This window comes from Castor canadensis, chromosome 11, assembly GCF_047511655.1.
Source record: "Castor canadensis chromosome 11, mCasCan1.hap1v2, whole genome shotgun sequence".
Lineage (NCBI taxonomy): Eukaryota > Metazoa > Chordata > Mammalia > Rodentia > Castoridae > Castor > Castor canadensis.
In genome coordinates, this window is record NC_133396.1 from 98412626 (window position 1) to 98440057 (window position 27432).

General features: G+C 37.2%; 1 protein-coding gene across 2 annotated transcripts; it reads right to left on the reverse strand.

The window, feature by feature from the left end:
- Positions 1-20035: 20035 nt before the first annotated feature.
- Positions 20036-27156, reverse strand: Rgs4 (regulator of G protein signaling 4). Of its 2 annotated transcripts, XM_020165090.2 has the most exons (5): positions 26973-27153; positions 23971-24075; positions 23630-23691; positions 22895-23061; positions 20036-22461 (listed from the first exon to the last, which is right to left on the reverse strand). In XM_020165090.2, the coding sequence occupies exons 1-5, from the start codon at positions 27014-27016 to the stop codon at positions 22222-22224; spliced, it is 618 nt and encodes a 205-aa protein (XP_020020679.1). In that variant the 5' UTR covers positions 27017-27153; the 3' UTR covers positions 20036-22221. The 2 variants fall into 2 exon arrangements, with proteins under 2 accessions (XP_020020679.1, XP_020020680.1); XM_020165091.2 differs by lacking the exon at positions 22895-23061 and having other exon boundaries at positions 22254-22461; positions 26973-27156.
- Between the last annotated feature and the right edge of the window lie 276 nt (positions 27157-27432).

The window sequence follows — 27432 nt, forward strand, 5'->3', positions numbered from 1 at the left end:
AGCCTGTTAGGATATACAGAAATATTAATGAGAGTAGCAGATTTGAAAGTTTTATCTAGGTTTCATGACATTTTAACTTTTTTCTTGTCTATGGATGGAGAATGCTCCAATCAGAACATAAATGCCATGTTCCAATAAGCATTTCCATGTATTAATTGGTATTTTATTTATAAATGTAAGCCTCATGTGAATTCTACTAATATGAGTTAGCTTTTTGAATTGAACTGACTCAGGTCATTGGTCAAGTCTTCATTGAACCTAACTCATACTGAATTCATGATGGGTCCTTTTAGAAGTTATTCTTTCATGGAGAATCTTATTTTTTGCCTTATATCATTTAACTTCTATGTGGCTATTGTTCATTTTCTCCCTTCTCTTTTGAGTTAGTTTCCATTTAAAAAAACCTTCTGAATCATTAAAGTATGCTTACCTTTCCTTTGATTATACATAATCTTCTATCTTCCAGAATAGACCACAAATTTGACTATTCTTGGGGTTGACTTTGTGCCTGTGACCTCAACTAGATAATTTAATCTTTCTGGGCCTCAGTTTTAACTTCTACAAAGTGGAGATAATAACAATAGCATCATCATTAAGGCAGCAGATATTAAATGAGTAAGGCCTTAAGGAAATTCCAGCTCTTTTTCTTATTAAAGGATTATTATAACTTTAGTCACCAAATTCTTTCTTAGCATTTTTCCCCACAGTGGGATTGTTATCAAGGTAAAGTGAGGTATTACTAACCCTGCTGTTTTTGGCTGAATGACTCTTCTGTGCTGATTTCTCTTTGACCTTTGTGACTCTTGGCTCAAATAACAGGTTAGTTCCCCACAAAAGTTTCATAGCCCACTAATTTTATCAGTGGGAATTATAAGTATCCTTCCTGAAAGGAAAAATTTTATTTTCTCTACATGTAGAGCTTCACAGGAAGCTATGAATGGCAGCGAGCCAGAGGGAGATGGGAAGGGGAAATAGAGCCACGGGCTTTGTAGTAACAACCTACTGAGTTCTAAATATTAGGCAGGGATTGAACTGGCTTAAACTACATTTACTCAACAGGGTAAATGCCACCATAGGGAACCTTTAAAACTTATTTTTTCCTAGAAAATGCTGTTGTGTGTCTTATGTGATTGAACTCTCATATTGTTGGCCCTCATTTTTGAGTCATTTCCAGTTTTTAAAAGTTGAGTCATCTGAACATACTTACCTTTCCTCTTACATTTATGTATCTCTTAAACAAACATAGATCGCAAATATGACCATGACCAGGTTCCCTTCTTCCTAGCCACAACCTTACCTATTATCTAGAAATCAATAAAATGTGATGTAAAAAGAATATTGTTTTAAAATAAAGGATGCATTACTACAAAACTAATAATTAAAAGTCAATGAAAAATTTAGGTACAAAATAACATTCCACAAATGCCTAAATTCACTGCTCTAGGACAGAACAGTAAATTAAGTCACCTCTGAACTCCTCTTTTTTAAAAAAATGGTAGGACAGCACTACCTGGTCTGCTAACTTTCCAGAAAAGAAGCTTCTATAAATGTGTTTGTTATTATCAATGTCTGGCTCTCTTCAGACCCTTTGTTTAGCTTTTTTTTTTTTCAGATAAAGCTCAAAACAGACAAACTAACTTGGAATAAAGAAGGCTGCACTTGTGTGGAAATTGTCTGTATTACATTTGTCAGACTATTGAATGATGGAATAAACCAGGACTCATTTTCTCATTAGACAAATTGGATCCCTCAAATCAATGTTTCATTTGAACAAAGATAAATAGAAAATTCCTGCTCATCACAAAGGAAACATGTGGATCTGCTCTTCCTTTTCAACTTAGGGAATTTAGCATAAGTTCAGGCAGAGTGAATTAGGAATGTTAAGATTTTCCAAGGCGAATATTCTTTCTTACAGAAAATATGATCCCTGTCTAAAAGTTTTTAAATCTCCAACAGGAATCCTTGCTTATAATCAAAACCAAAGTGCCTGAATATGTTCATAGTTTTCTAAGGGCTTTATGTGTCCCTAAAAACTTTGTATAGTCTTCTTTAAAAGAAAAAAGAACCACTATATAGTTCACAGTATAATCTCAGCACTAGGAAGACTAAGGCAGGAGGATAGCAAGTTTGAGGACAGCCTGGGCTACACTGGGAGACCCTATAACAAATAAATAAATAAACGAACAAACAAACTAAATAACTAACGCTTAAAAACCAACAACAAAAATGGGAGTCATGCAATGAAAGATACAATCTTCCTGACTCCCTCTCCTTTCTTCCTTCTTTTCTTCCTTTTTATCCTCAGACTGTCAACAAACATTTTCGTCAAACATGGGAAGTAAATATGAATGATAATGAAATTAGTAATGATAGTGAAAAATTATTATATTATTAATACCCATATTTTGAGGCATATATAGCCTAGTAGGGGAGGTAGGAATAACTACTAAGTGTAACAATAAAGATAAGAGAATCCTATCAAAGCAGAGAGCAAAGTTGACCAATTTAGGGCACTTAAAAAGGAGAAAGGTTAATCCAGACAGAAGGAATGCCTTCAAATGTAGGTCTGTTGAGAAGCAAGACAAGAAGCAGCTGGGTCTGGTAGATGTCAGAGATGCAATTCAGAGAAGTCTGTTGACTTTAGCAGAGCAGCTGATTAATTACTTTTATCTCATGCTCCAAATATTTGTCAAAGATGTTCTCATGCAAAGTGTCAGATTGTAAGCCCAGAGAATGACATCAACTTTCATTTTTTTGCATGTCTATTTCCTCTACTTTTCTTTGTCTTTATACAACTTCACATACACTGGGTTATTAAAGACTGGTCTGTTCTAATAACAATGGATTGGTAGTCTGTGGGAATGAGTAACTTTTTTTGAGTAATTTCTTCATAGTTTTCTGGAGTAAGGAAAAGAATACAGATGAAGAAAATATTTTAAAAACATAACCTGCATTCATACCTGGAAATCTTATGAGGCCAGCCTCACATCACAGGGATTAAACAAAATTACTTTGAAGAGGAAACAAAATGGAATTTAAATATGCCCAGCTAGGTAGGGAATGCATATTACATATTATTTTTCAATCCCAGTAGCATGCAAAGTCCTGGGAATGAAGATCTGCATCCCTTGTTACCCATCCAGCCTCAGTCATCCATTTCTTCCCATCACTCTTTGGTCTTCCAGCCAGTCCTTAAATTGCAAAATATGCTTACCCTGTGCCCAAAATTCTTTTACTTCAAGTATCTATGTTTATTTTCCCCATACCATTTAAGGCTCATCTCAAAGAAGCCTTGCCTGACCACACCACATAAATGAGGAACCAATTACCTCCTTCTGCTGTAGTCTAACCTTTTCTCTTTACCTATTTTTTTTCTTCTCTAAGTACTAACCCCCACTTGACATACTATACATTTTTATTTTCTATATTTTATTATCTCTCATTTTGCATTAGAATTTAAGCTTTGTGAAAGTAGGCATTTGGCCCTTTAATTCAAATAAAGTGCCTAAAAGAATTAACATTTACTAAATGGCTAATAAGTTTTTTTTTAAATAAGTGAAAAACCCTTTATATTGATATTCTTAGCAAGAGTCTACATATAAGTTGCCTGAATTTCAGACAAATGAAATAATTTTCTTATGTTCCATGATGCATAAAGCTTCTGGATTTGAATACATAATTCTCCTAAAACCAAGATATTTCCATTATTCAAAACTTTATTCCCTAAAAGGATCCCTTTTATGAGATGTAACTTCAAATATAACTAACATTTTTTAGTGCTTACTATACTCATCATGGTTCCTAATTGTAGAAACAAAATCCACTATAGCTAGTTTAAGCAAAAATGGATTTATTAATAGCTGTAGTCCATGGAATTATTGGCTGGACTGAAGAAACACATTTGAACTGAGTGAGCTTCCAGAAATGACTTCAATCTCACACTGGAGAAATGGCCTGCCAAGGAGCTACCACAACTTCACTTTCAAGGGACTGCAGCATCAAAAGAGCAGTGGCTATGGCTTCTCGCTTCAGGGCCAGACCACCTCTGCCATGAGCATGAAGCTGCTGAATTAGGAAAGTCACCGCTACAGGTACTAGATTCAGAATCTACCTTGCACTTCCAGGATACTTGCTAGTTAGGATACATTTTCTTTTCCTATTTAACTCAATTCTGTATTAAAGACTTACACATTTCCCTCTGAATGGTGGAGCTCAACTCATAACCAGAAACTTTACTGCAAAGGATAATGAAAACTGTAGTTCCTTACTTTTCCAGACTATCTGCACTGGAAGGAAGGCAGCTTTCAAGGGTTCAGAACCATTGCTCTAAGAGCTGCCAGTGCATGATTTATTTGGTCTCCACAGAAACCTTATAAGTAACATCTTGTCCACTGAAAAAAATCTGAGATGATATACCCAAAGCCATTAATGAGGTCATCTGCATTAGTCTGCTTTCCATCACAGCGTCTCAGGGTCTCAGAGATTTCAGTCCATGGTCAGCTGGCTCCATTGTTTCTGGGCCTGTGGTAAGAAAAAAATGCATGGCAGAAGGGTGCAGTGAGGCAAAGCTGCTCACATTATGGTGGCTGGGAAGGAGAGAGAGAGAGAAGATACACCATTCCAGGGTATTACCCAAATAGGCCCCACTTCCTAACATTTCCATCAGCTTCCAATAATGCCATTAAACTATGAATCTATTAATGAATTAACTCATTGGGCCAGAGACATTATGATCCAGTCTCCAAACATTGCTGCATTGGGGACACTGGGGGACATTTCAGATCCAAACCATAGCACATCTGATGAGACGTTCCTGGGCCTTCTTTCTAGAATATATCAGGGACCTCTTTCAGTTGTACAAGTCAGCAACTATTACTGTGTTCAGGGTGAACATCTTAAGGTTAAGTAGAGTGTCCGGACTCAACCTCCAAAAGTAAAGTCAAAGAAGACATAAAATTTCAAATCTTCGGTGAAACTACTCCACAAATAGCTTTCTGGCATTTAACAGTATTATTAATTGTGGGGGAGGTAGTGTGGGGCTTTTCCTCCCGTAAAGATAGCACCTCGATGCACTTTTATAATACCAATATAATTCTCAGCTGTACAGATATAATTTTTTTACTTTGATACTTCTTTTTAGTGTCAAGACTCTAAGGAGCAATTTTGGAGACATTGCTGTTACTATTAAACCAAATTTATGAGATGAACTTAAAACTAGCTGAGATAAAATGGGTTGTTAAGTAATCATTATGAGGGATATAGTCTGTGATATGCACTGTGGACGGTATTTACCTGTGGGATTTTATTACTCTCCAAATCTGGCTTTCATTTTAGAAATGAGGTGCTTTGAATTCAGTCATTGAACAAAGTGTTGCTGTAAAGCTCCATGACATGGACGTGGTGCCAGGCAGTCTGATGTACCCAAAGTCCCAGTAATGAAGTCTAGAAATAGGGCAAGTCTAACAGGAAATTTTTAGTATGCCTTTGGTATGGTGGAGTGGGCTTAAATCAAATACATAGAAAATCCAAAAAATTCTAATAGTCATACTGGTAAAAGTGCTGCTCACCTAGACTAAAAAGATGCTTATTTTGTTTAATATGTAAAATATCCTCTGTGTTTCCAACTTTCCCGGGCAGAAAATGGGCAGGGAAAGCTGCTCAGTGATGAGAAAAGTTGAATGAATGATGCCTTCTTCAGAAACATCCAAGGAACCCCATGGAAGAATTTCCCAGAAGCTGAACTCCAGTGCCATAGAGAACAATGGGCTAATGTCTACTAAAGGAAGTCTTCCACTGTCAATGGAAAGAGACAGGGCAGCATTTGCTCAGCATGATTTTAGAATTGCCCCAGTCCAGTGCCTATAATGGGGCTCCCATGCTTTTGTTTCTCAAATACGCATGGACCCTACAGTTATTCTGTTCCTAATCCATTGTATTTTCAGGGTGTGAAGGGCAGATTGTCTTGTAAGGTTTTAGATCTATGGAATATGATTGAACCTCATCAAAATAGGTCTTTGGTATTATGAAGAGATTGAATGATATTTGGGGGGCCTTAGTGAGGATCCCACACTTCTGTGGAAGGATATTAAAATATGAATGAAAGGTGACATGATAATTTAGAGTATTTTATACCAAATATTCACTCCCTTCCAACTTCCACTATAGACAAACTATACTTCCTAATAGGGCTTCCCAGTATGGCTCTGGCAATGTGACATTTTGGATAATGTGATGTCAGTGGATGGAATGTTAGGAAAGACTTAAAAGATATTTTCACAGTGTGTGTTGCCATCTTATACTTCTGCTAGCTTCATGAGAAGGACATAATGTGGACATCCTGCTGGTCAAACACTGCAGCCTGAGGACAAGTCCAGCTGTGCCTCATTTAGATCAGAGGACCCTCAGAAACTCACTGGCATCCAAATGAGGATAACTATTATTCTAAACCTTCCAGCTTCAATTTTTGGAAGAAGTATGTTATATAACAAGAGCTAACTGATATAGAAATAAACAGACTCTTAAAAATGTTCTAGAGAGTGGCCTCAAAGCATTACAAAACAAGGAAATGAAACTAGTAACCCAAAGGTTGTGCGGTGTAGAAGTACATATGTGAAATCTAGATGGAGTTGGACTAGAGTGTGTCTACCTGCCATAACACACTTCTGCCAGAGACAGTGTTACCACTAGTAGTAGAATCTGGTTTTAAACTTTAGAAATTAGTTTTGGCAAATTTAGAGACAAAAAGCATTTCAAAAGTACTAAACAGAATTAGAGAAACAGCTGAATAATGAGACTTGAGAGGTTCAGAACCTGGGAAGATTCATAGATGTGAGCAGCAGGAGCCCATGGACACTTTTGTGATGAAGCTTCATTTGGCCAGGGTCTGAATAGCCTTGCTTATTTCACGTGTCCAAACTCACGAGGGGATGAGAGAGCAGGCTGCTGTGACCAATAGCCCTTTTAGGAATGGAGAAAAAAATAATTGATCGTTAACAATCCTCTCACCCCTAAACAGTCTACATGAATTATTCCCAACATTTTCTTTCAGTAAGTTACCCAATAATCCAAATATTAAAACCGTACATTATGTTCTAACTCACATGAAAGTTTGATTAAATCAGAAGGTGCTTGATTTCTGCTTTGAAATACTATTTCTAAATCATAGTGAAAGATGGCCCATGATTATGCAAATTCACTGTGCAGTGAAAGTAAGCACTGGATTTTAGACTCACTCTCCAGGGTCCCTTTCCTTGGGACAATCCAACACTGTATCTGTTTCCTTCTAGGCCTATAACATCTATCATAAGTAAATCACACAATCTTCCCAAGGTTTCACAGACAAAAGACAATTCAGTTCTTAGGATATTGCACCAGTTTTAGCTTACCTTCTTTGATTCTACAATAAGTAGCTACTTTTGGAAACATTTTTAATTTTGTTATCTTGCTTACCTCTGGATTTTTTTCTTAATAAACTACCTGTCTCTGGAAAATAGATTGCATTATTGATTATTTTTTTATTCTTGTTTTCTCAGGGCTGTCACTGCAATGGTAGTTGGTTGCAAGACGATTAGCCAGTTCCGACATTACCATTTATGAGAATAATTCTTCCTTTTCGTATTCAAATAAAGTATAAGCTCTAAGTATTTTTTATATAAATTAGTTATATATTGGGGCTTAATTTAGCACTTTGTGTTATGCTCTATTGATCTTTTTATTCTTTAAGCTACATTATTTATTATTGGTATAATACACTTGCATTATATCAGATCTTTGGCCCTCACTGCTCTTATTTCTCAAGGTTATAAGGGGTTCTATATATTTTCAGGGCAAGGATATAAATACCCACTGTGGGCTTCTGCCTCTTCTGTGACATTGTCTTTACTTTTTTATTTTGTAAATATAAAACTCAAGAAGTTTCTGCCCCTATGCACAGAACTGAAACTGAAATAGACAAATATGGTTAACAAGAAAGAATGGTGACTTGGTTAAGGCAAAATGACCCTGGTAGCAGGCATGTCTCATGAGCATGACTCATGGGCAATTACCCAAGTTCTTCTTATCTTCATTTCATCACTGTTCCCATCCCACTACAAATTAAAACTAACTAACTATAAGCTGTAAAAGAGATTTGTTATAGTTCCAATTCCAGCTTGCAATGGTTAAAAACTCTCTCTACCTCCTTGCTGTTTCCTAGACTCTCATTTCATCTTGAATGCTGTTGGGGAGGAAAAGCACATTTAGTTGCTTAAAGGGCCTAAAGAGACCCACATTGGGAGATAGGTACACCCAAGCCTTTGTGGTACCAACACTGACTTCATCATTATTCCCTGCTGATGAGAGTTGCAAAGCTATCAGTCAAGTCAGCAAATTTTGCTGGTAAGGAGAATGCTCTATAGAGGGCTTCTTGATCCATTTTGAGGTCCACAGACTTCACTGAGAGAATGAACTGATAAAATAAAAGACCTACTCACCTAAAAAATAATAACAAAACCACAATGACTAAAAACAGGCCTAAAATACTTGTAGTAGTCCAGTTCTTGGGAGAAGTTAATCCAAGATCATTACCAAACACATCGGCTTGATTTCAATCACTGATCTGTGACTGGGAAATTTAGTGGACAATTCACCTTTTCCAGCACAGCAGGCTATCTGACAACACCTGTTAATTCAACTATTTCTAATGTACATTTATCTGACTGGGAAAATTGTGTGTGTGTGTGTTTGTGTGTGTGTGTGTTTGTGTGTTCACGCGTGTGTGTGCGTGTTTGTGATTTGAGCCCCAAAGGTTTGCTAGCCACACTGCACCATGTCTAATGTTATTATATTGGCTTTCTTATTCTCTAATTTGCCTTTACGTACCTGAAACTCTGTTGCAAATCTGTCAGTGATCAAATCCTTCCTTCCTTTCCTCCTCTCTCCACTCTCTCTCTTTCTCTTTCTCTCTTTTTTATAATTTCTTTTTTCCCACACCCAATTTCCCTTCATGAATCAAGCCAACATTTATTGAATACCTACTCTGATTCAATATTGCCTTTCCAGAATAGAATATGGTTTAGCTCCAAAAGCTTAGAGTCTCTAGCTTGAGGAATATGTCTCAGAGGAGTTCTGGTACTTGCATGGGAAACACTTAATGAACATCACATTTTAAGGTCATCTGTTTGCAAATCAATGTCACTATGTAAGCATTTGCTGAGCAGCAATCGCTATGCCTACCACTGTTGTAAAGCTTTGGAGTAGGCAAAAGAAACTTTCCATGTGGGATCTTGCCTTCAAAGGTCTTACTCTTTTTAGAAAAAAAAAAAAAGAAAACAAGAATTAGGAAAATATCAAGGAATGACATAAGGCACTATAGAATTGAATTTTATTAATGCTGTATTTGTTAGGATAAATAAAAGAGTCTTTGAAAACAGTAGGAGTAATTAACATTTTCTTCGAAGGCTGAGGCATCACTGAGTTTGGAAAATACAGATAAGAATTTGAAAAAGGAAGAAGAGAGTACAAACAGGAGAAGGTCAAGAATTACAAAGATAATAAGATCAATAACATTCACTAATTTTTGTTTATATCAGAAATGCATTTATATGCTCTTTTTTCTTTTTTTCTAGCAATACTGGGGTTTAAACTTGGGAGCTTCACACTCTCGTATGTTCAGTCCTTTTTGATCTGGTTGTTTTTGAGACAGGGTCTCACTTTACGTCCCAGTCTGCCTGACAATATCTTCCTATTTATGCTTTCCTGCAACAGCTCAGATGACAGACATCCATCACCATACCCAGCTGTTGGTTGAAATGGGATGTCTTGAACTTTTTGCCCAGGCTGGCCTCAATCCATGATCTTCCCAATCTCTGCCTCCCAAGTACCTAAGGTTAATAGGCATGAGCACTGTTATACTTACAGTTGTCTTTCCAGTAGCAGCAATGGACTACCGAACATTATGGAAGACTAGTTTTTCTGCATTAAGGAGAAATAAGTTTAAAGCTATGATTATGTAGTCAGTTGAATTCTCCTTGAGGAATGAGCACAAAGAGATTTTTAGATCAAAAATTTGGGGAGAGGAATTTACCACTCATGCACTTTCTCTGAGGAAATCTCAGGGCTTCATACTGAGCTGAAGGAAAATAATCCAAGAAGCAAAGAATAACGTGTAAACCCTGGTACACAATACTGATTACATAAAAGAACAAAGAGATTCAATCTGGAGTATTTGAAAAAATGAAATTAAGCCCAGGGATACCAATTCCATATAGGTTGATGTGGTAATTGTCAAAGTTAAAATATTTTAACGTCTTTGAAATTCCCAGTGAAGGAGTAAATAGTGGCCCAGTATATGGTTTAGTTAAATATGCATGTGAAAATACACATAGTAAACCGGAAAATAATTAGGACATAAGATTTAACTTATAAAACATTAAAAGTGAAAATAATTTAAATGAATAAAACAAGTAAAAACAAATCTAAATATATTATCAATAGGAATATATCAAATACTTAAATGGAAAAGAATTGTCAAACTAAAGAAGAGCTACTTGAAAAGAAAAAAATGTCAAACAAAATATAAAATCCCATTAAGGGCTAGCAGAGTGGCTCAAGCAATAAGAGCACCTGCCTAGTAAGTGTGACGCCCTAAGATCAAACCTCTATGTCACCCCCTCCAAAAAAAGATAACATTGTCTTATAGAAAAATAAAAATTTTGAACTAAAAAAATATTAAATTTTTATTTAATAGCACATATATGCTATATGGACACAAAAAGTTAAAAGATTATAAATATGTTTATACTAGACAAGAAATTAGAAAAAGAATTTGTGTAGCTATATTAATGTCATATAAAGAGCTTTACTAGAATAACATAACTAAACAACTTACTATACAATGATAAAATATGTAGAGCTCAGGAAGATAGAAATTATTCTAAAGTGTGAACACCAAATAAATAATTGACTCAAATATGTAAGGCAAAATGGACAGAACTAAATCACCTCAGAAGATTCAGAGCTGGGAGTGGTGGCTCATGTCTGTAATTCCAGTTACCTGGGAGGAGGACCATAAATCAAGGACAGCCCAGGCAAAAAGTCCTGGTGACCCTATCTCAACCAACCAAAAAAGAGCGGGGCATGGTGGTGTGTGCCTGTCATTCCAACTATGCAGGAAACATAAACAGGAGGATCATACTACAGGCCAGCTTGGATGTAAAGCAAGACCCTATCTCAAAAACAAAAAGGACCAAGTAGTCATAGCTCAAATGATAAAATGCCTATCTAGCAAGGCCCTGAGTTCAGTCAGTGCCATCAAAAAAATAATAATAATAAAAGATTCAGAAAATGGTTCACTAAAATCCAATATTCATTCACTGATTCTTTGGATAAGTTTTTTTTTAAATAGATCTTATTTTTATTTTGTATTGTCATATTATTGTTGTGCTGGGGGTACATTGTGACATTTATAAAAGTTCTTATAATATTGTACCTAGTTGAATTCACACCCCCTCCCATCATTCTCCTTTATTCCTCTTTACCCTATTTCTAGAGTAGTTTCAACAAGTCTCATTTTTCCATTTTCACACATGAGTACATCGTATTTCTACCACATTCACCTTTCCATACCCTTTCCTTATACCCTACCCCATCCCAATGTTACCAACCCCCCAGACAGAACCTGCTTAATAGAAGGGAGATTCATAACTCAATAAAGAAGTCTCCAGAAAGTGCAAAGTATGCATCACTATTTCATTGCCTTTTAGGTTAGCAACAAGACAATGATGGTCACCATCACTACTTTCACTCAACCTCAAAGAAGAAAAACAAGCAAGTATAGTTCATAAAATTTTAAGAAGAAATTTACCTGTCACTATTCACAAATGTTGTGATTACCTTTGAAGAAAATCCAAATAAATCTATAAATAAGTGACTAGAATAAATAAAGAAATTCAGAAGGAATACTTTTATGAAATTGATATTTAAAACTCACTTCTCATAAGCAATTAAAAATCAAATATAATTTTAAAATACTTCCAAATTAGAGAGGAGTTATAAGCTTGTTGAAACATGTTAAGAAGCTATCAAAAAATAAGGAATACTATGTTCAAAAAGAGCAATATTGAATATTAAATATATCAATTAGCTTCAAGTCAATATTTAAGTATGATTGAATTCCAGCCAAATTATTGAGTTGTGTAATCAAAAAATTTTGGAGAAACTTGCCAAGCAGATTCCAAAAACATGAGAGAAGAATAAAAGTTCAGGAATAACAAAGTCAATATTTAAATATGATTGAATTCCAGCCAAATTATTGAGTTGTTTGTTATCAAAGAATTTTGGAGGAACTTGCCAAGCAGATTCCAAAAACATGAGAGAAGAATAAAGGTTCAGGAATAACAAAGTCAATTTTCAGAAAAAAAAAAGAAAATCTGGAGAGAGTAAGAATAAGAGTGGATAGACAAACAGCCCATTGAGACAGAGTATTTCCAGACAGAAACATATACTTGTAGAGAAATTTAATTTGACATACCAGATGTTACAAATAATATTAAATGAATTGATTTTTCAGCAAATGGTACTTGGATATAGGTAGAGGAAAATATTAATCAACTCTCACTTTGATTTTCTGTAGGTTAAATAAGAAAATAAACTGGGAGAAAATGTGTGCAGTATAAACAACTGACAATGAATTAGCCTCCACAATATGGAAAAATTCAGTATGAAAAAGACCAAACTCAATAGGGAAAAAATGGACAAAAACTTCAATGGTTACTTCACAGAAGCAAAATCATAAATGGCAAGAAAACAAAAAGGTATTCAATTTTTAGCATCAGGGAAATGCAACCTAAAATCACAACAAACATTGACTAAAAACAATGCCTAAAGACATTAAATGTGTTCTTAGATGAGGATCAAAGGAAACTCCAAACAAAACGTGGAGCCCAACTCCAGCCTTTTGGAGCACATATTCTCTTGTTAGCACGCTCTGGGCCTTTTCCTGGCACGTGTATGAAACAGGTGGATTCTGGCTATGTGTTATTATCCCTAATAATATGTTCTAGATGTTAACAAATACTACACAAAATCAGTTTTTATGAGGCCATGGAAACAAGTGAGGGGAAATGTATTAACTGAAACAGAAAGAATGGTCATGACAGAATAGCAAGGAGACCTGAAGGGAACAATATGCTAGTTGCTCTTTTAAGTTTGCATGTCCTAGAGGAAGGGGTTTCCAAATGTAATAATAACAATAATAGACATTTATTAAACAATTATGATGAACAAGGCATTATTCAAAATTCTTTTAAGAATCTTCAAGCAGATATATTTCTCTATGGAAAATGGTTAGTTGACTGAAGGAGATACCATCTTCAACTAAGTTCTTTTCACTCTGATTAAGTATTCAGTGTGGGATTTTATTGTCATTTATTAAAGCTTCTACAGTATCTCTATAGGAAGCAATAGGTATTCTGAATAGCTGGACCACTTTACAGTCATTATTTTCAAACATGTCTATTGAGGATGCTTGGGATAAGCCAATAAGTTTGGATGTATTTACTCCTAGGGATTAATGACTTTTGAGCTTCTTTAACAGCCTTATCATCTCAATTTACTGTCAATAGTGGCCCTATCAAAGTTTCCTTTACCTTTCTTTTTTCCCAGGGAACAATAATTATCATTTAGAAAGCCATATAGTGTTGTTCAGTGACTGAATACTCTACCACTTATTTGCTTTGTGAATTTCTCTTTTCTCATCTGAAAAAATGAAGATCATAAAAATAATATCTACATCAGAGGTTGTCATGAATGTTGAATGAGTCAATGAGATTTGTAACTAACAAAATGTTATACTAAAGCATAACTTCCTGTGTAAGAAGGCCCTTTCCTATCATCCACAAGGACTCCATGCAGACTGCTCTCCCCTGCAGAGGCGCTGAGCGTAGGTCATATGGCAGGGTTGTTATCATTTTGCCAGTGGGGAATGCACAGAGAGTGGTAGCAACTTAATCTTTACAAGTGGATACATAACCTCAGTTTCCTGGTTCTAGGCTGTGTTCTCTAGTTTAATGATTTCCAAACTGATTAGATTGTTAGCTATAGTTTTGTTTTATTTTATTTCTTTTCTTACATGTTTTAGATACTTATCCCCAAAACATCAAAGCTCTAGAGTTAGGGCCTGGGAACCTGTCATTTTTACAAAGCTTTCCCAGTTTCTGCTTCAAAAGCAAAAAAATTTCCCCTGATCAGTTGTCTAGGGCTAGATGAGTACAAATTCACATGAAATCACCTCAAATATTAGTATACCTTATGTGAGAGAGCCACTGTCAGGTGATTATTGAAAGTGGTATAATTTGAGGGCGGGGACACTTACCAAGAGCCATTCAAGATCCAAAGAGCTATGGATTCAAAGTGACCTTTCTTAACTCTCAGTCTGTTGTTCATTGGTTGTGAGATCAGGAGCTAATGACTCACCCCACTGAACTCTGAATAGTTTTATTAACCCGCAAAATGGAAATACTGGAAGAAATGAATGGGATAGCAATTATAAAGCATGATTCTAGTGACAGTTTTAATGGCTGACGCCAGTAAATAAAAACTATTATTATTATAGTATAGATGAACATTCTTCTTCAATTATTCCCTCATTTTCCTTTGCTTTACAAGGGGATTTATGTTCATTCTTAAAGTTGTCCATCTGATTCAAATTTCCTGTCATCTTTCATCTTGAAAAATAAACAGTGCTGGGAGACTATTTTCAGCATTCATTTTTAGTACTGAGTTCACAGCATACCCAAGATATTTTCCCAATTATCAGATACTGGAAAGCCATAAATCAGGGAACAGAATTGGAGGCAGGTGTGGAGACTGCCTCACCTGCCATCTGTAATTATTCCATGGAATGAGTCCAGATGCTAATGGGGTGATAGAAATTAGGGAGGCAACTGAGTGAACTGGCTATTACAGGATGCCAACACAGCCCTGACTTAAATTATGTTTGGCTTTAGAAGTCCTAACTATCACTGAAACTATGAGAATATCTTTGGTAGATCAAGAGAAGAGGATTTGAAGGAAACATGGAGTGTTAGAATAGAGGCTTTGGCAAGCTGTTTAGAAATTTATAAGAAATAGAAAAAATAAACAGAAATTAGAGCACACCAAGAAATGTGTATTGTGCAAGATTAGAAAAAGAAACTTTAAGAGAAATATTTTTTGAGAAAAGAGCAGTCAGTTAACCCGCATTCTGTGTGACCATCCTGTAAAGAGAACTTCACACTTGTGTGAGGTGCAGTTGGGTTCTGGGGACGTATTGTCTTAGAGCTAAGTTCTGGCTCCTCTGCTTATGAGCTATGCAGGCAGTCTTGGGCAAGGTATTCACCTCTTCATGGCTCAGTTTCTCATCTAATGCAAATAGAGCAGCAATGGTAGAAAGTAACTAATAATAATGTTAGTGAATTTATGCCAGGATATAATTGAGAAGTCTGTGCATATAAAGGAGCACAATTATAGTATAATATAATGCATTATATATAAATTTTAATTAATCTTCATTTTATACATATATATATAACAGATATATGAACACACAGCCCTAACACACCTTTAAAATCTTCTTTTCTCTGTAAAGTGACTCCAACCAGGTCTTCCCTCTCTGATTATTTCACTCCCATCCCCCAGCACAAGGCTAGGAAAAACACCCTTCTATTTTCCAAGAGAGAAATGCAGGACTGCACAGATCCTGAGACAGTTACATCACATAACACTTAGTATACAGGAAGCACTCAGGAAGCGGGAGGGGCTAGATGGACCACTTCTTGTTTGCATCCCGGAATATGTAAACTGGTACCACTCAGTCACAGTCTTCTACCTTCTATGTTCTAAGTTCATCAGCTGGTGCAGGATTTACAAAACCAAGTGAAATGTGGTCCATTCTTGAGGAGTTGGCAGTGTACTTTGGGAATCACACTTATAAATTAGAGTTTGCAGGCAATATGATAAAAGCTTTCCAAAGTATTAAGAGAACCCCACAAATCATGCCAGAAAGTATTACAAGGCTTCTCAATGTAGTTAGGCCTTGAGCTAAGTTTACAATAAAGAGTAGGAGTTAGTTAGATAAAGCAGAGGAACTGACTGGACAATGATAGAGGCAACTAACAATGTGCTACTTCATGAATAGCAAATTTTTACAATTGATCAAAGGAGTTGTAGGAGATGAGAACAGAAAGCTCAACAGATTTTAAAATCATAAAGAGTCTTGAATACCATCCTGGATAATTGGGGGCATTGCAAGTTTTTAGGAGAAGATAGATCAAATGTGCATCTAAGAACATAGTTGCAGTCATTTGAAGTGACTTAAAGGATATCAGACTGGCAGTAGACAGCCCAGTAGAAAGTTTAAGTCAATAACCCAGGCCATGCTCCATATGGTCCTGAATGAAGAAACATATCTGTAGGTGGAGAGAAGCTTTGAGAGGTTTCATTGAGGGTGATTCTGCAAGGCTGGGGTGTTGTGTGGGGGGTGAATCAAAATTGATGATTCTGTGGTTCCTACTTGGGATGACTCCATATAAATTAGGCTATCACCAAGATAAGAAATTCAGGAGGAGGAAAAGCATTTTATCTGGAATTTTCAAACAGTCCTAATAGCTCGCTTTCTAACAACCCAAAGGCAAGACGATATTAGCTAGAAGGCAAAATTAGCAAAAATTTAAAGTTATGTGGGGAGAAACAAGAAGAGGAGGAGGAAGTCAAATCTTACAGACATGGTGATGAAAGAAATAAAAAAACAACAGGCCTTGTCTTGAATGTAACTTTGGATTTGATTTCCCACAATTTGTTATTATCCAGGAGATATCTCAGGGATATATTGTCCCAGGAGAAGACAGCTACAGAAAGGCTAAATGGATTGGTGGAATAATCTGGGAATTTTACAAATACTCCTTGAAAAAAATCAGCTTCCCTTTCTTTAGCAGCAGTGCTCCCAAAGTCAAGTCAGGCCTGCAGAGTCTGGAGAGGTCACCACTAGCCAGTTCCCACGGTCTAGCTACTAATTTTTGCATATTGTTGCCTTGACCACACTGGGGGAGAGAGGGTGCCCTTTAACCCAAGCCCTGTGGTCACCACTGGTTTCCCTTCCACAGGGGAGGCAGGAGTAAAGTGACCAGGGACCATAGGCCCAAAGTTGGACCCCATAGGTCCAGCTGGGGTCCTAACTCTGTGTAATTCTTACATGGCTAAGTGACTTTCAATTCTCCTGGTAATGCCTCCCCAAGCAGCAGTACATTGAAAGCAAAAGAGAGCTTGACATATTTTTTTTACCCCCTCCCTTTTTTTTTGTCATCTTTCAACTAGGGTTTGTTTTTTTGTTTTGTTTTGTTTTGTTTTTTGTTTTTTTTTTTTTTTAGAAAGAGTTGCTCTGTGAATGGTTCAGAATGCAGCAAATTTAGGGAAAAGTGATTCTTAGAGAAGAACCTGGCCTTGGTATTTCATTCCAGCTTCCAAACACACTTTTCACTAGTCCTGAGGAGATTTCCCTATGCCCCAGCTCAGGAGAAACATGAAGAAAACCCAGGAGCAGCCCAGTGACAATATGTGACACCAAGATGAATGAGTGCTTTGCATTTTGTCCTTCTTCACCACATGGATCTTTATTTCCTTTTATCCTTCTATCTTTCATGTTCCTTTCTTCTCCATCTTTCCCTTCTCCCTTTCTCTTCCTTTTTTCTACTCTCCTTACCTTGTTACCTCTTCTCTCCATTTCCATCTCTTCCTGTTGTTCTTGGTTCCTTCTTTCTTTCTTCTCTTATCTTTCCTTTGTCCTTCACCAGAGTAATTAAACATGTGAACTCTGAGACAGAGTTCTGGGCTTAACCCAAGCTCTACCACTTTTTTGGTAATATGATCATGGGTAAATTTTTGAACTCCCTCTCTACAATAGAAAGATACCAATGCCATCTACTTCAGTTTTGTTCTAAAAGTTAAGTAAGATTGTGTAAAGCCTTCAGCGTAAGGCTAACACTTAAAATACGTGGCATACATGTAAGTTACTACTCTTAAATTTTAGGTCTCCTTTGAAAACCATGTTCTCTCTCTAGGTATCATTTATATCTATTGGTGTCTTAGAAACAGAGTAGTCCCTGACCTCATCCCTCCCATATAGCTCTTTGCATGCAAAAATCTAAAAAAAAAAAAAAAAGATTCTAAACCTAAATGAATCCTAAGTAAGTCACTTCATCCCATATTTATTCTGTTTACAAAAAGGGCAAATCCCAATAGTTTCTTTTTTCATGTCATATTTCTACATAATATCTAGATGTTAGAAAAGCAAAGTGATGCCTATTAAAACTGCAAGTAGTTTAATTGATCATCATATGGCTTAATAACTTAATCAGAGTCATATTTTGAATTTAGCCTCTAAATCAAATGTATTAGAGTGTTTTTACCTCTGGCTGGTCACATGAGCCAATCGATCTGACTGGCTTTACTCTAATACCTTTTGATTTTTTTTTGTCCACATGTTTAGTCTGAGCCAATGAGTAATTGGATTTCCCTTCCAGATAGTTCTTTTTCATGTCTTTCCTTTCCTCTGGCTTTTCTCCTTTTCCATTCTTTTATCATCTCATTTCTAATTTAAAATTTAAGCACTCATATCATGGAGTACTGGAACAAAGCCTGAGGAAACTTGGGTTGTGGAGAATGCCCCTCAAAGTCAACTTTTGGCTTTCAAATTGTTGTAATTGTAAGTAAGTCCCCGCAATACGTATTCGAATGTCTACCCCCAAACGAAAATAGATGTCAGCAACATAGTACTATAATGTAGGGCATAGTCTCAATATCACTCACCATAAGCAATGCTCTGCTACAATAGCAGAGTCTTATAAATTACTGAAATCAATAATGATTTCTGAGGTAGGCGCTTTTCTTCACCTTATCCATGTACCTTCCAAAGCTGCCACAAAGGAGAAGACAGCGGTAGAGAATATTTTTAACTCTATTATTTTTTTGCCTGATATAGGATCTTGCTGTGTAGCACCAGTTGGTCTCAAACTCATACTCCTCCTTCTTCAGCCTCCCAAGGTCTGGCATTGTAGGAATGTTCCATCACACCAGCCATTTGTGCTCTATTGGCATGTGAATACTTGTTCAGTGTTAGATGCCATGCTCTTAACAGACTAGGCTGCCTCAGTTCAAATCCCAGCTCTGCCACTTGAAGGGAGTCTGAAGTTTCCAAGTTAATTTTCTTTGCCTTAGATTCTTCATCTGTAAAAATTTTTCACAGGCAATACTCATGGTTAACATCTGTATCTCAGTGTTATGAGAATTAAGTGTGAATGAGGAGATATTAGAGAGAAATGATTGCCTTGTGTGTTTTGAAGGTGGTTAATAAAGAGTTGTTCCAAACATTTATGAGAAATTCGGATTCCTTTGTGTGTTTTTCTAAAGACATGATCCATAGCTTCCACCAGATCTTTAAAGAGACCTGCTACTCAAAAATGCTTAAGATTCTCTGCCCCTAATACCCTGCCAACACAACTCTTAAAATACAAAAGATTCAGAAATTGGGGGCCTCGTGACATGATAAACTCATGACTTTGTATAGGAGCAATATGTGACCACTTTGCCAGGGAAGAGAATTAGGAAAAGAGAGGGGAAGATTCTGAGCAAGTTAGACAGTTTCTATCTCCAAGATGTTATGGCTCCCTTCAACCCTCTCAGTGTCTCTCTGCTCCATCTTCTGTCAGTCAGGCAAGTAAATGGAAGTAGAAAAACTGCCCTAGAAGGTGAACTTTATCACTTAACTTTATCACTTATCCTATTGAGGCCGTGTAAGCAGACAGCTGAATTTATTTCACAAAGTCTCTGAAGCCAAGACTGCCTTAGTTCTGTGAGTTGAAGCAGGCAGAGCTATGGCAGGAACCAAAGAATAAAGAATACCCTGTTTCTGCTTCCTTTCCCAGAATTAGTTGGCATTGCAGAGATAAAAGACTTGCTTATAAGTCATTTTCTGAAGCCATCCTATATCCTGCTGTGGATCATTAATAGGTTTCCAAGCAGATAGTTTCGTGTGAAACATTTATTTACCCTTATTATTAAGATGCAGGTGTTCCACTGGAAGCATCACCTCTGAGGCCTAGAAATCACATGATAGAACCAGGCATGCATATGGAGGAAGATTCAATCCGTGAACCATGAGCAGGCAAGCCTGCCATGTCAAATAGTGTGAAATCACAGGAAAATACAATTGAATACACACTCAAAAGGTATTACATAAAATAATTTACTTCTCATTCAGAGTGAGCTTCCAGACCTATTTGTGATACAGCAGTCTGTGAGTACAGTACAATCTGAAAGTCATGACAATCGTAATAGGGCAAGACCAAACAGTTGTACATTTGGATCCAGAGACAAAATTGTGGAACTGTGTATAAAAAAAGGGAAGCTGATGAGAACTCAGGGGACATTCAGAGCAAGACTGCCAGAGAGACAAGAAGGGTACAGTTAGAAAACCTTTGTCTTCCCACAATGAGACTTGTATACACACTCTTGAGCATCTTCATCTTGCAGCCCAGTACATTGGCTAAAAGCCACAAAGGTGCTCATGCATGCAATTTATACTGGAGTAATGGATGCAGTCAGTGTGCATGAGTGTGTGCACATGTTCAAAGGCAGTAGTTTTCAAAGAATGAGAAGAAAATTACTTCCTGGGCATTCATTAATAATTCAGATAATATCCTGTATCTCCATTTATAAAACAATACAATAATAAAAACATTGTACAAAAACATCATAAATAACATAAATGAGAAATTTTCAAGTATTTCATGTGCCTTGAAAAGTCCCAAGCAGTAGTTCTAATAAGGCTTTCTTTCTTTCTTTCCTTTTTTCTTTTCTCTCTCCTTTAATCTCAGAGCCTAGAAAGAAATGCCTTCAGTCTCTGCTAGCCCCTGATGTTGGGATGGAATAAACAAAATTTTATCTTGAAAGAGAACTTATTAGGGCTTTTCAGTTTAGGAAAACTTGTTTCCCCCTTATAAAGTATAAATTTCCCCTGGTACATTCATGTAAGCATAGAGCCCAGAACCATTATAGGGAACTAACAATCAACCACAATGAACTTAGGAGGGTCATTTGATGGCTAAGGTTCTCAGGGGATAAAATGAGAAAAGCACCTTGATCAAGAGAGGAAAAAAGGTCAAAGGATAGGAATAGTAACCTTCAAATTCTGTGCCCTCACCTAACTTATAGTAGGGCTAGCTGGCAAGGCCTTGACTGCATTTCTTCAATCAGCTCAAGCATCCCATCTCCCAGCTCCAAACCAACCTAGCTGCTGAAAGGCAGGCCCTGAGCACCCAGGCAAAGAAGGGAGGGCCAGCAGCATAGGGACTCAAAAGTGCCGTTAGTGATAACCAAAACAAGACAGTTCCAGGTCAGATGTATGATTCTTTCTCATACTTGCTCCTTAAAATTGTGCACAATGTAGAGGCTACCAGTGCTTAAATTAAGCATGAAGTCCCTTGGATTCTTCTCCAACAAGACCCAATTATTTTAAAGAACCAACTTTCTAGAAGTTAGCATTCCTCTTTTAGCCTGCATGGCAGTTGGATCAGTTTGCCCTGTTTAAATGCAATAAAAAAGAGCAGCGATCAGAACATGCATGTAAGCACGCATACACACTCTAATTTGAGCACCTAGGGTCTTTCCCATCTACTCTTGCAGAAATGTTTGTGTGTACACATGCACACACACATTTGAATACACAAACACAAATAAATATATAAAGAATGTATATGTATATATTATATATATACACACATACATACATACCAACCTCACCTAAACATCAAGAGTCTGTAGAAAAGTACTGGCTAACAGAATACACATGCATGTAAATGTCACATGAAGTGTACCAAACAACCAAGCTGAGGTCAAACTGTTGGACAGAGAAAACTGCCAATAATCTTTGAAAATCCAAACCTACAAGGCCATTACTTGGATACTTGCTCACATGACATCCTAAAGGAAAGTTGGAAAAATTGGACTGGAATAGGGTCCCACCCTGTTAAACACCCAAAAAATCACAACTAAATCTAGTTTTTACATGGAAGTGACTCACACATGGCAGGCAGCATGAACACTAGGCTACAATGTGGATAAAGCACTGGTGCTTAATACAGATCAATATTTGGCCTCAGTTTTCCAGAGCATAGAGTCTTGGCATTTCAGCCCTCTGTCTCCAAGTGAGAATTAAGCATACTGGGGGAGCAGGGAAGTACAGTTTGCAGAACTCTTGGCTCCTTTCTGCTTCTCTGCCCCACAACTGGAAGGATTGGCCAAATCCAGATAGAATCGGGACTTGAGGAAGCGGCGGTATGAATCCTTTTCCATCAGGTTGAATATCTTCTTCTGGGCCTCATCAAAGCAGGTTATTGTTGGCTGTAGCATATTCCGGCTTGTCTCCTCTCTGGTGCAAGAATCCAGGTTCACCTGAGGAGCAGAGACCAAGGCTCTGTTAAGTCTACAAACTTGTTGAAGATGGGAGGCTACATGTTTTGTACTGAATAACAGGAGACTGACTATGAACCTTCCATATTCCAGGAATGAAACAACAGAATATTTGGTTATATCCTGGCATATGTGAGACAGTATAAAAACTCATTCTGCTTCAAGGTGGGAAAAGAAATACTATCTTTCCACTCCTCCAAATTGGGAGATTTATCAGGAAAATTTATCAAGTTGAACTCATTAAAGTCACATGGATGAAAGAGCTTTTTTCTTAATACACTTATTTGGGTTTGTCAAAATTGTAATAGCCAACTCCACTGTTTCTTTTAACTCACGTGATCTCAAGATCCCTACCATGGAATGCCACCACCGTGAATCTTCAAGATCCAAAGAGTTCTCTGCCATGAAAACTTACCTCTTTGGTTGCTTGAACTGAGATGAATTCATTGTAGATCTTCTTGGCCTTGGGACTTAGTTTAGAGGGTGACTTGATTTTCTTGTATTCTTCACAACTGATCCAGAAGTCAATATTCTCCTCACTGTATTCAGACTTCAAGAAAGCTTTGAACGCCGCCAGCCCACCTGTGACACAGCAGAAAGAACCACAGTTGTCATTATACAGACTGGCATGTTTGACATCCATTTTTTTAAAAAGCTAAGATACTTAGGAGAATAAGGCATGGGTTCAGGAAATCCTCTTTTTCTTCCCTCTTTGGAGGGTCACTTGTGGTCTGAAAACCTTAATCTGTTTTCGGTATCTAGTAGATCCAAGTCATATGTAATGACTTCCACTTAAGATTGAAGCCTCTTTCCAGAAAGCATTGTGCTTCTGAAATGTTTATGGAGCCATAAATTGCCAAGGTGGGTTTTAAAAAGAGAAACTGAGGTTGATTTTGCAAGAAGATCTGTTAGTTTTCCATTCAATGAGAATGATGGTTTTTCACATGGTTTCTTTTTGAACTTCCCATCATTGGACAGGGTAAAAATTTAAACACACTGGATATAAGATCAAAAGTTTATACTGGCTCTGGAATCCAGCAGGATCCCAGACCTTTCTATAGTTCCTATTAGAACTAAATAATGAGATAACTTGTCTTATCCAGAGTGACTTTTTCCTAAGCCCCAGGTGGGTGGAGGGTGTCAGACTTACATTCATGGCTAATCAGGTTTTCCAGTGATTCAGCCCATTTCTTGACTTCCTCTTGGCTCACCCTAGAGACATTAAAGAGAAAAAAATTAATGTGAATGCCATGATATAAAATTGAGGCAAGAAACCTAAGGTCCTGAATAAAATGCAGAGATTTTATCTTCTATCATAATGATAAGATCAATTGCTGATTAGGACACTTTTTTCATTAACCATATGAGAATTTTGAATCTAGTTATGATCTCCAAATCTGGCTTAATTAGGGGCATAACTTCCTTCTTGTCTCATGGAACATTTCTATTATCAAATACACAACAGATCTTCACCAAAGCCATTTCTCTTACCTCTGGCAAACAACCACCTTGTCCTTCTTGCTGTGGGAAGAATTATGTTCACAGGAATCAGACTTCTGCAACAGGAAACCCAGCCGATGTTTCATGTCCTTTGCACTGCACAGAAGAGGAAATAAAGAGAATTAACATGATAACCAACTCTTTTTAAAAGATGCCCTCTTTGAAGAGTCCATTTCTAGGGCTAGGAGCATCAAGTGCTAGAGCTCTTGACTAGCAAGTGCAAAGTTCTGAGTTCAAACCAGTACCTCAAAAAAAAAAAAAGAGTTCACAACTAGTGAGACAATTTAGGTGATGGGAGTTGCAGTGGCATGAGCTTTCAGGAGAACAAGATTCTTCTGCTTCTGCTTATGCATTACTATCAAGCTGTACTAACAGCCAGTCCATCTTGAATTAGGATTCCAACCTTCCAGTCTACCTCAGAAGTCTCTTCTGTACAGCCACCATCTTGACCAATAGAATTATCTTTGCTTCGCCAGTGGAACCACACTGAACACATGACTAGACTTTCAGTAATTTTTAGGGAATGGAAACCAAGTAGTAACTCTAAAAAACTTCTTGTTGTGCGCCCCCTTCTGGCAAGTGGCTGCTTTTCCCTGCTGGCACAGAAGGAGCTATGGAAACACCTCAAGAAAGTAAAGGTCTATCAGCTCCATCCCTGGGAATGTGGTGGCCAAGCAGTTCCTGACGTGAGGTGCACATACATGGAGGTGTGCCATCCCAGCAGGGACAAGTGGATGGTGGATGCAAGTTCTCAGGCCTGAAATCTGAGCTCCTTTAGGCTGGTCTCTAACACAATCTTTAGCTGCCACTGCCTTCCTTTAAAAACTTTACACTAAAGGAGACACACACACTAGAAAGGGCATTTGCAGTTTTGGAAGATGAACCAAGCCAGAGTCATCACTCAAGTGAGTAGTTTTCTAATTGGAGTGCTTTCCAGATTATTGCTACTGTTTAATAATAGGCAGTCAGGATACAGGGGGCTTCTGACTAACTCAAAAAGGAGGACCTTCTAATAAGCCTTTAATGCAACTCTCATTATTTATTACTTTTTCTTTTGCTGTTTTTTAATTATAAAAGCCAACGAATAGTTTGAGAAGAAAAAATGACATTTTCAAAGAAACATAACTAAATGTTCCTACTTGGAGGGGAAATAATAAGGGCACAAGGTAGAAAAATACTTTAGCTACTGGTATACTAGTGGCTTATCTATGTGGGTTTTCTCAGAAGGTTGGAATCCAAGTATGTTCTTGGACTGCCCTTTAAATAGTATCTTTCCTTCTTCACAAAACTATTTTCCTTTCTTTGCTTCCTAACTGGTCAGGGGAGGCAGGCAAAATTCTCCCCAATAAGAGCAAGGTATGATCATTAAGGCTAGGATAATTCTAAGGCGATGATGTAAGTGTATTGTGATTCAGTCCAAAAGAAATTATTGCATTTTTCCATGTGTCACTTCTGCCTGAAATCCAATAGTCATTAACCAATGCAGTGCCATTTCATGAACAGCTGGAAGCAAGTTTGGCAAGTGTCTTTATAATACAACATAACAACAAAAGTAAAAAATGGCATGACTTCAGAAGTCACTGGAGACAGGAAACCTAAATGTGATCCTCACTCTGCCACAAACCATCCATGTGACCTTGAGCAATTGAAGGCTGTATGCAGTCTCCAGCTGTGATGGAAGTGCTAGACCAGATGATTTATAATTCTCAGTGGGGAATGACAGGGAAGAGCAGCTCACCAGCTGACATAGACTTTCCTTCCTCAGGTTAGCAGCTTAACTCCTTGACACAGAGGTCTAGTGCATTCTTTCATCTGTCTCTCAAAATATTTTTGAGAGAACAGAACTTTCTCCTGACACTTCTGTGTTTTGTATGATTAATTTTATATGTAACATAACTGAATCTTGGAGTAACTTGCTTCACTTGGGCCAGGAAATTAATGATGAAAGTGAGAGGCAGTTATTGCCTGATCCCTCTCCGTCAGACTCTCCTTCTTCATTTTTAAAAAGCCACCAACGCATTTATACTAGTGCATGGCAGAATGTTTGAAAGGTAAACTTCTCAGTAATGTGCTGTTTAAGATTCTTTCCAAACTAAAATTTCTGGTGATTTCTATTTATTGGGAAACAAAAAAGGAGATGCTATACTTAAGATTGATTTTTTTTACTTCTCACTGCAAGATGATATCATGCAATATACACCAACTTTGCATTTTATTGTTAACTGGCTAATATGTGAATGCCCTTTGAAATAATTTATTTATACCTTTGAAAAATAAAAAGCCAAAGACAAATGAGTTGCTATACATCTTTAAAATCTTTTTTTAAAGAAATCCAGAGAGTGCATTGATAAAACGTGTCTTTAGAATGAGATCTTCTACAAAACCCTTAGCTGTAGTGTGATCAGTATTTCTCAACCATCTCTCACATAAAACACTTCAAGAATTAGATGTTGGGAAGAGAGATAAGAGAGGTCTAGCTTTGAAAATCCTCTTATTGTCACATTTGCTTGTAAGAACAAAGATACTGCAGCATGACATGGACAGCATGGTGTTTATCTGATAATGTAGTCAAAACTCTTTTTGGGGTTATCTTCCTCCAGACCAGATCTAGTATACTATCAGAAAGCACAAAACCACAATTCTATGTGCTCCAGTGATACTCAAATAGCAACACTAATCCCAGAGACAGAAATAGTACAGATCACTACATGTAGCCCTGAATCTCATAGCATTTCATTCAAACTAGCTTGAATAGAAGATCTGGCTTAAAGGTCAGAATAGGTCTCAAAGCTGAAGTCATGTAAAACAACACAGAGATACCAAAATTTGGAGCATACTTCCTAAATCACAATATCTAGTTAGTCTTGGTGAAAAGCTCTACTAACCATATTGTTTCTAATTCAGAAGAACTAGGTTACTAAGTATGGCATGCAAGTAACTGAGAAAGTCTATCCAAAAGTTTTAACCCAGCTACTGATTGGAAATGGTCTTACCTCCTCAGGCAGGAAGCCGGCAGACCTGCAAGTCCTTTGCACATCTTGTTTAACAGTGTGGAATTCTCAGGTAGGAAAGAAATGCAGCAGGAGGAGCTGTGGTTTCTATTTTGAGCACACTACCTCTTCTCTGCAAGGATGCTGTCAGAATCCTCTGAGCTTCTCCCTCCCAAGCCTGTAGGGGTCTCTTTTATAGCCCAGCCACGACTGTCCAGCCAATCGGAGAGCAGCACTGCAGGATCTGCTCCTTGTCTGCCTGGCCTCCTCAGGCACTGGAAGAGATGAGAAAGAAAGGATTGATGCATCACCCACCGATACCAAGCAACCAAGCAGAGAAAACCCTCTTGCAAAGTAGGCATATGGAAAACAGATTTTTGCTCATATTTATGCCAGTGCTGAGGTTCTGAATTTGTAGGAAAAGAATAAGGAAAAAAGTCTACAGTAACGCAAAATGTAGTAT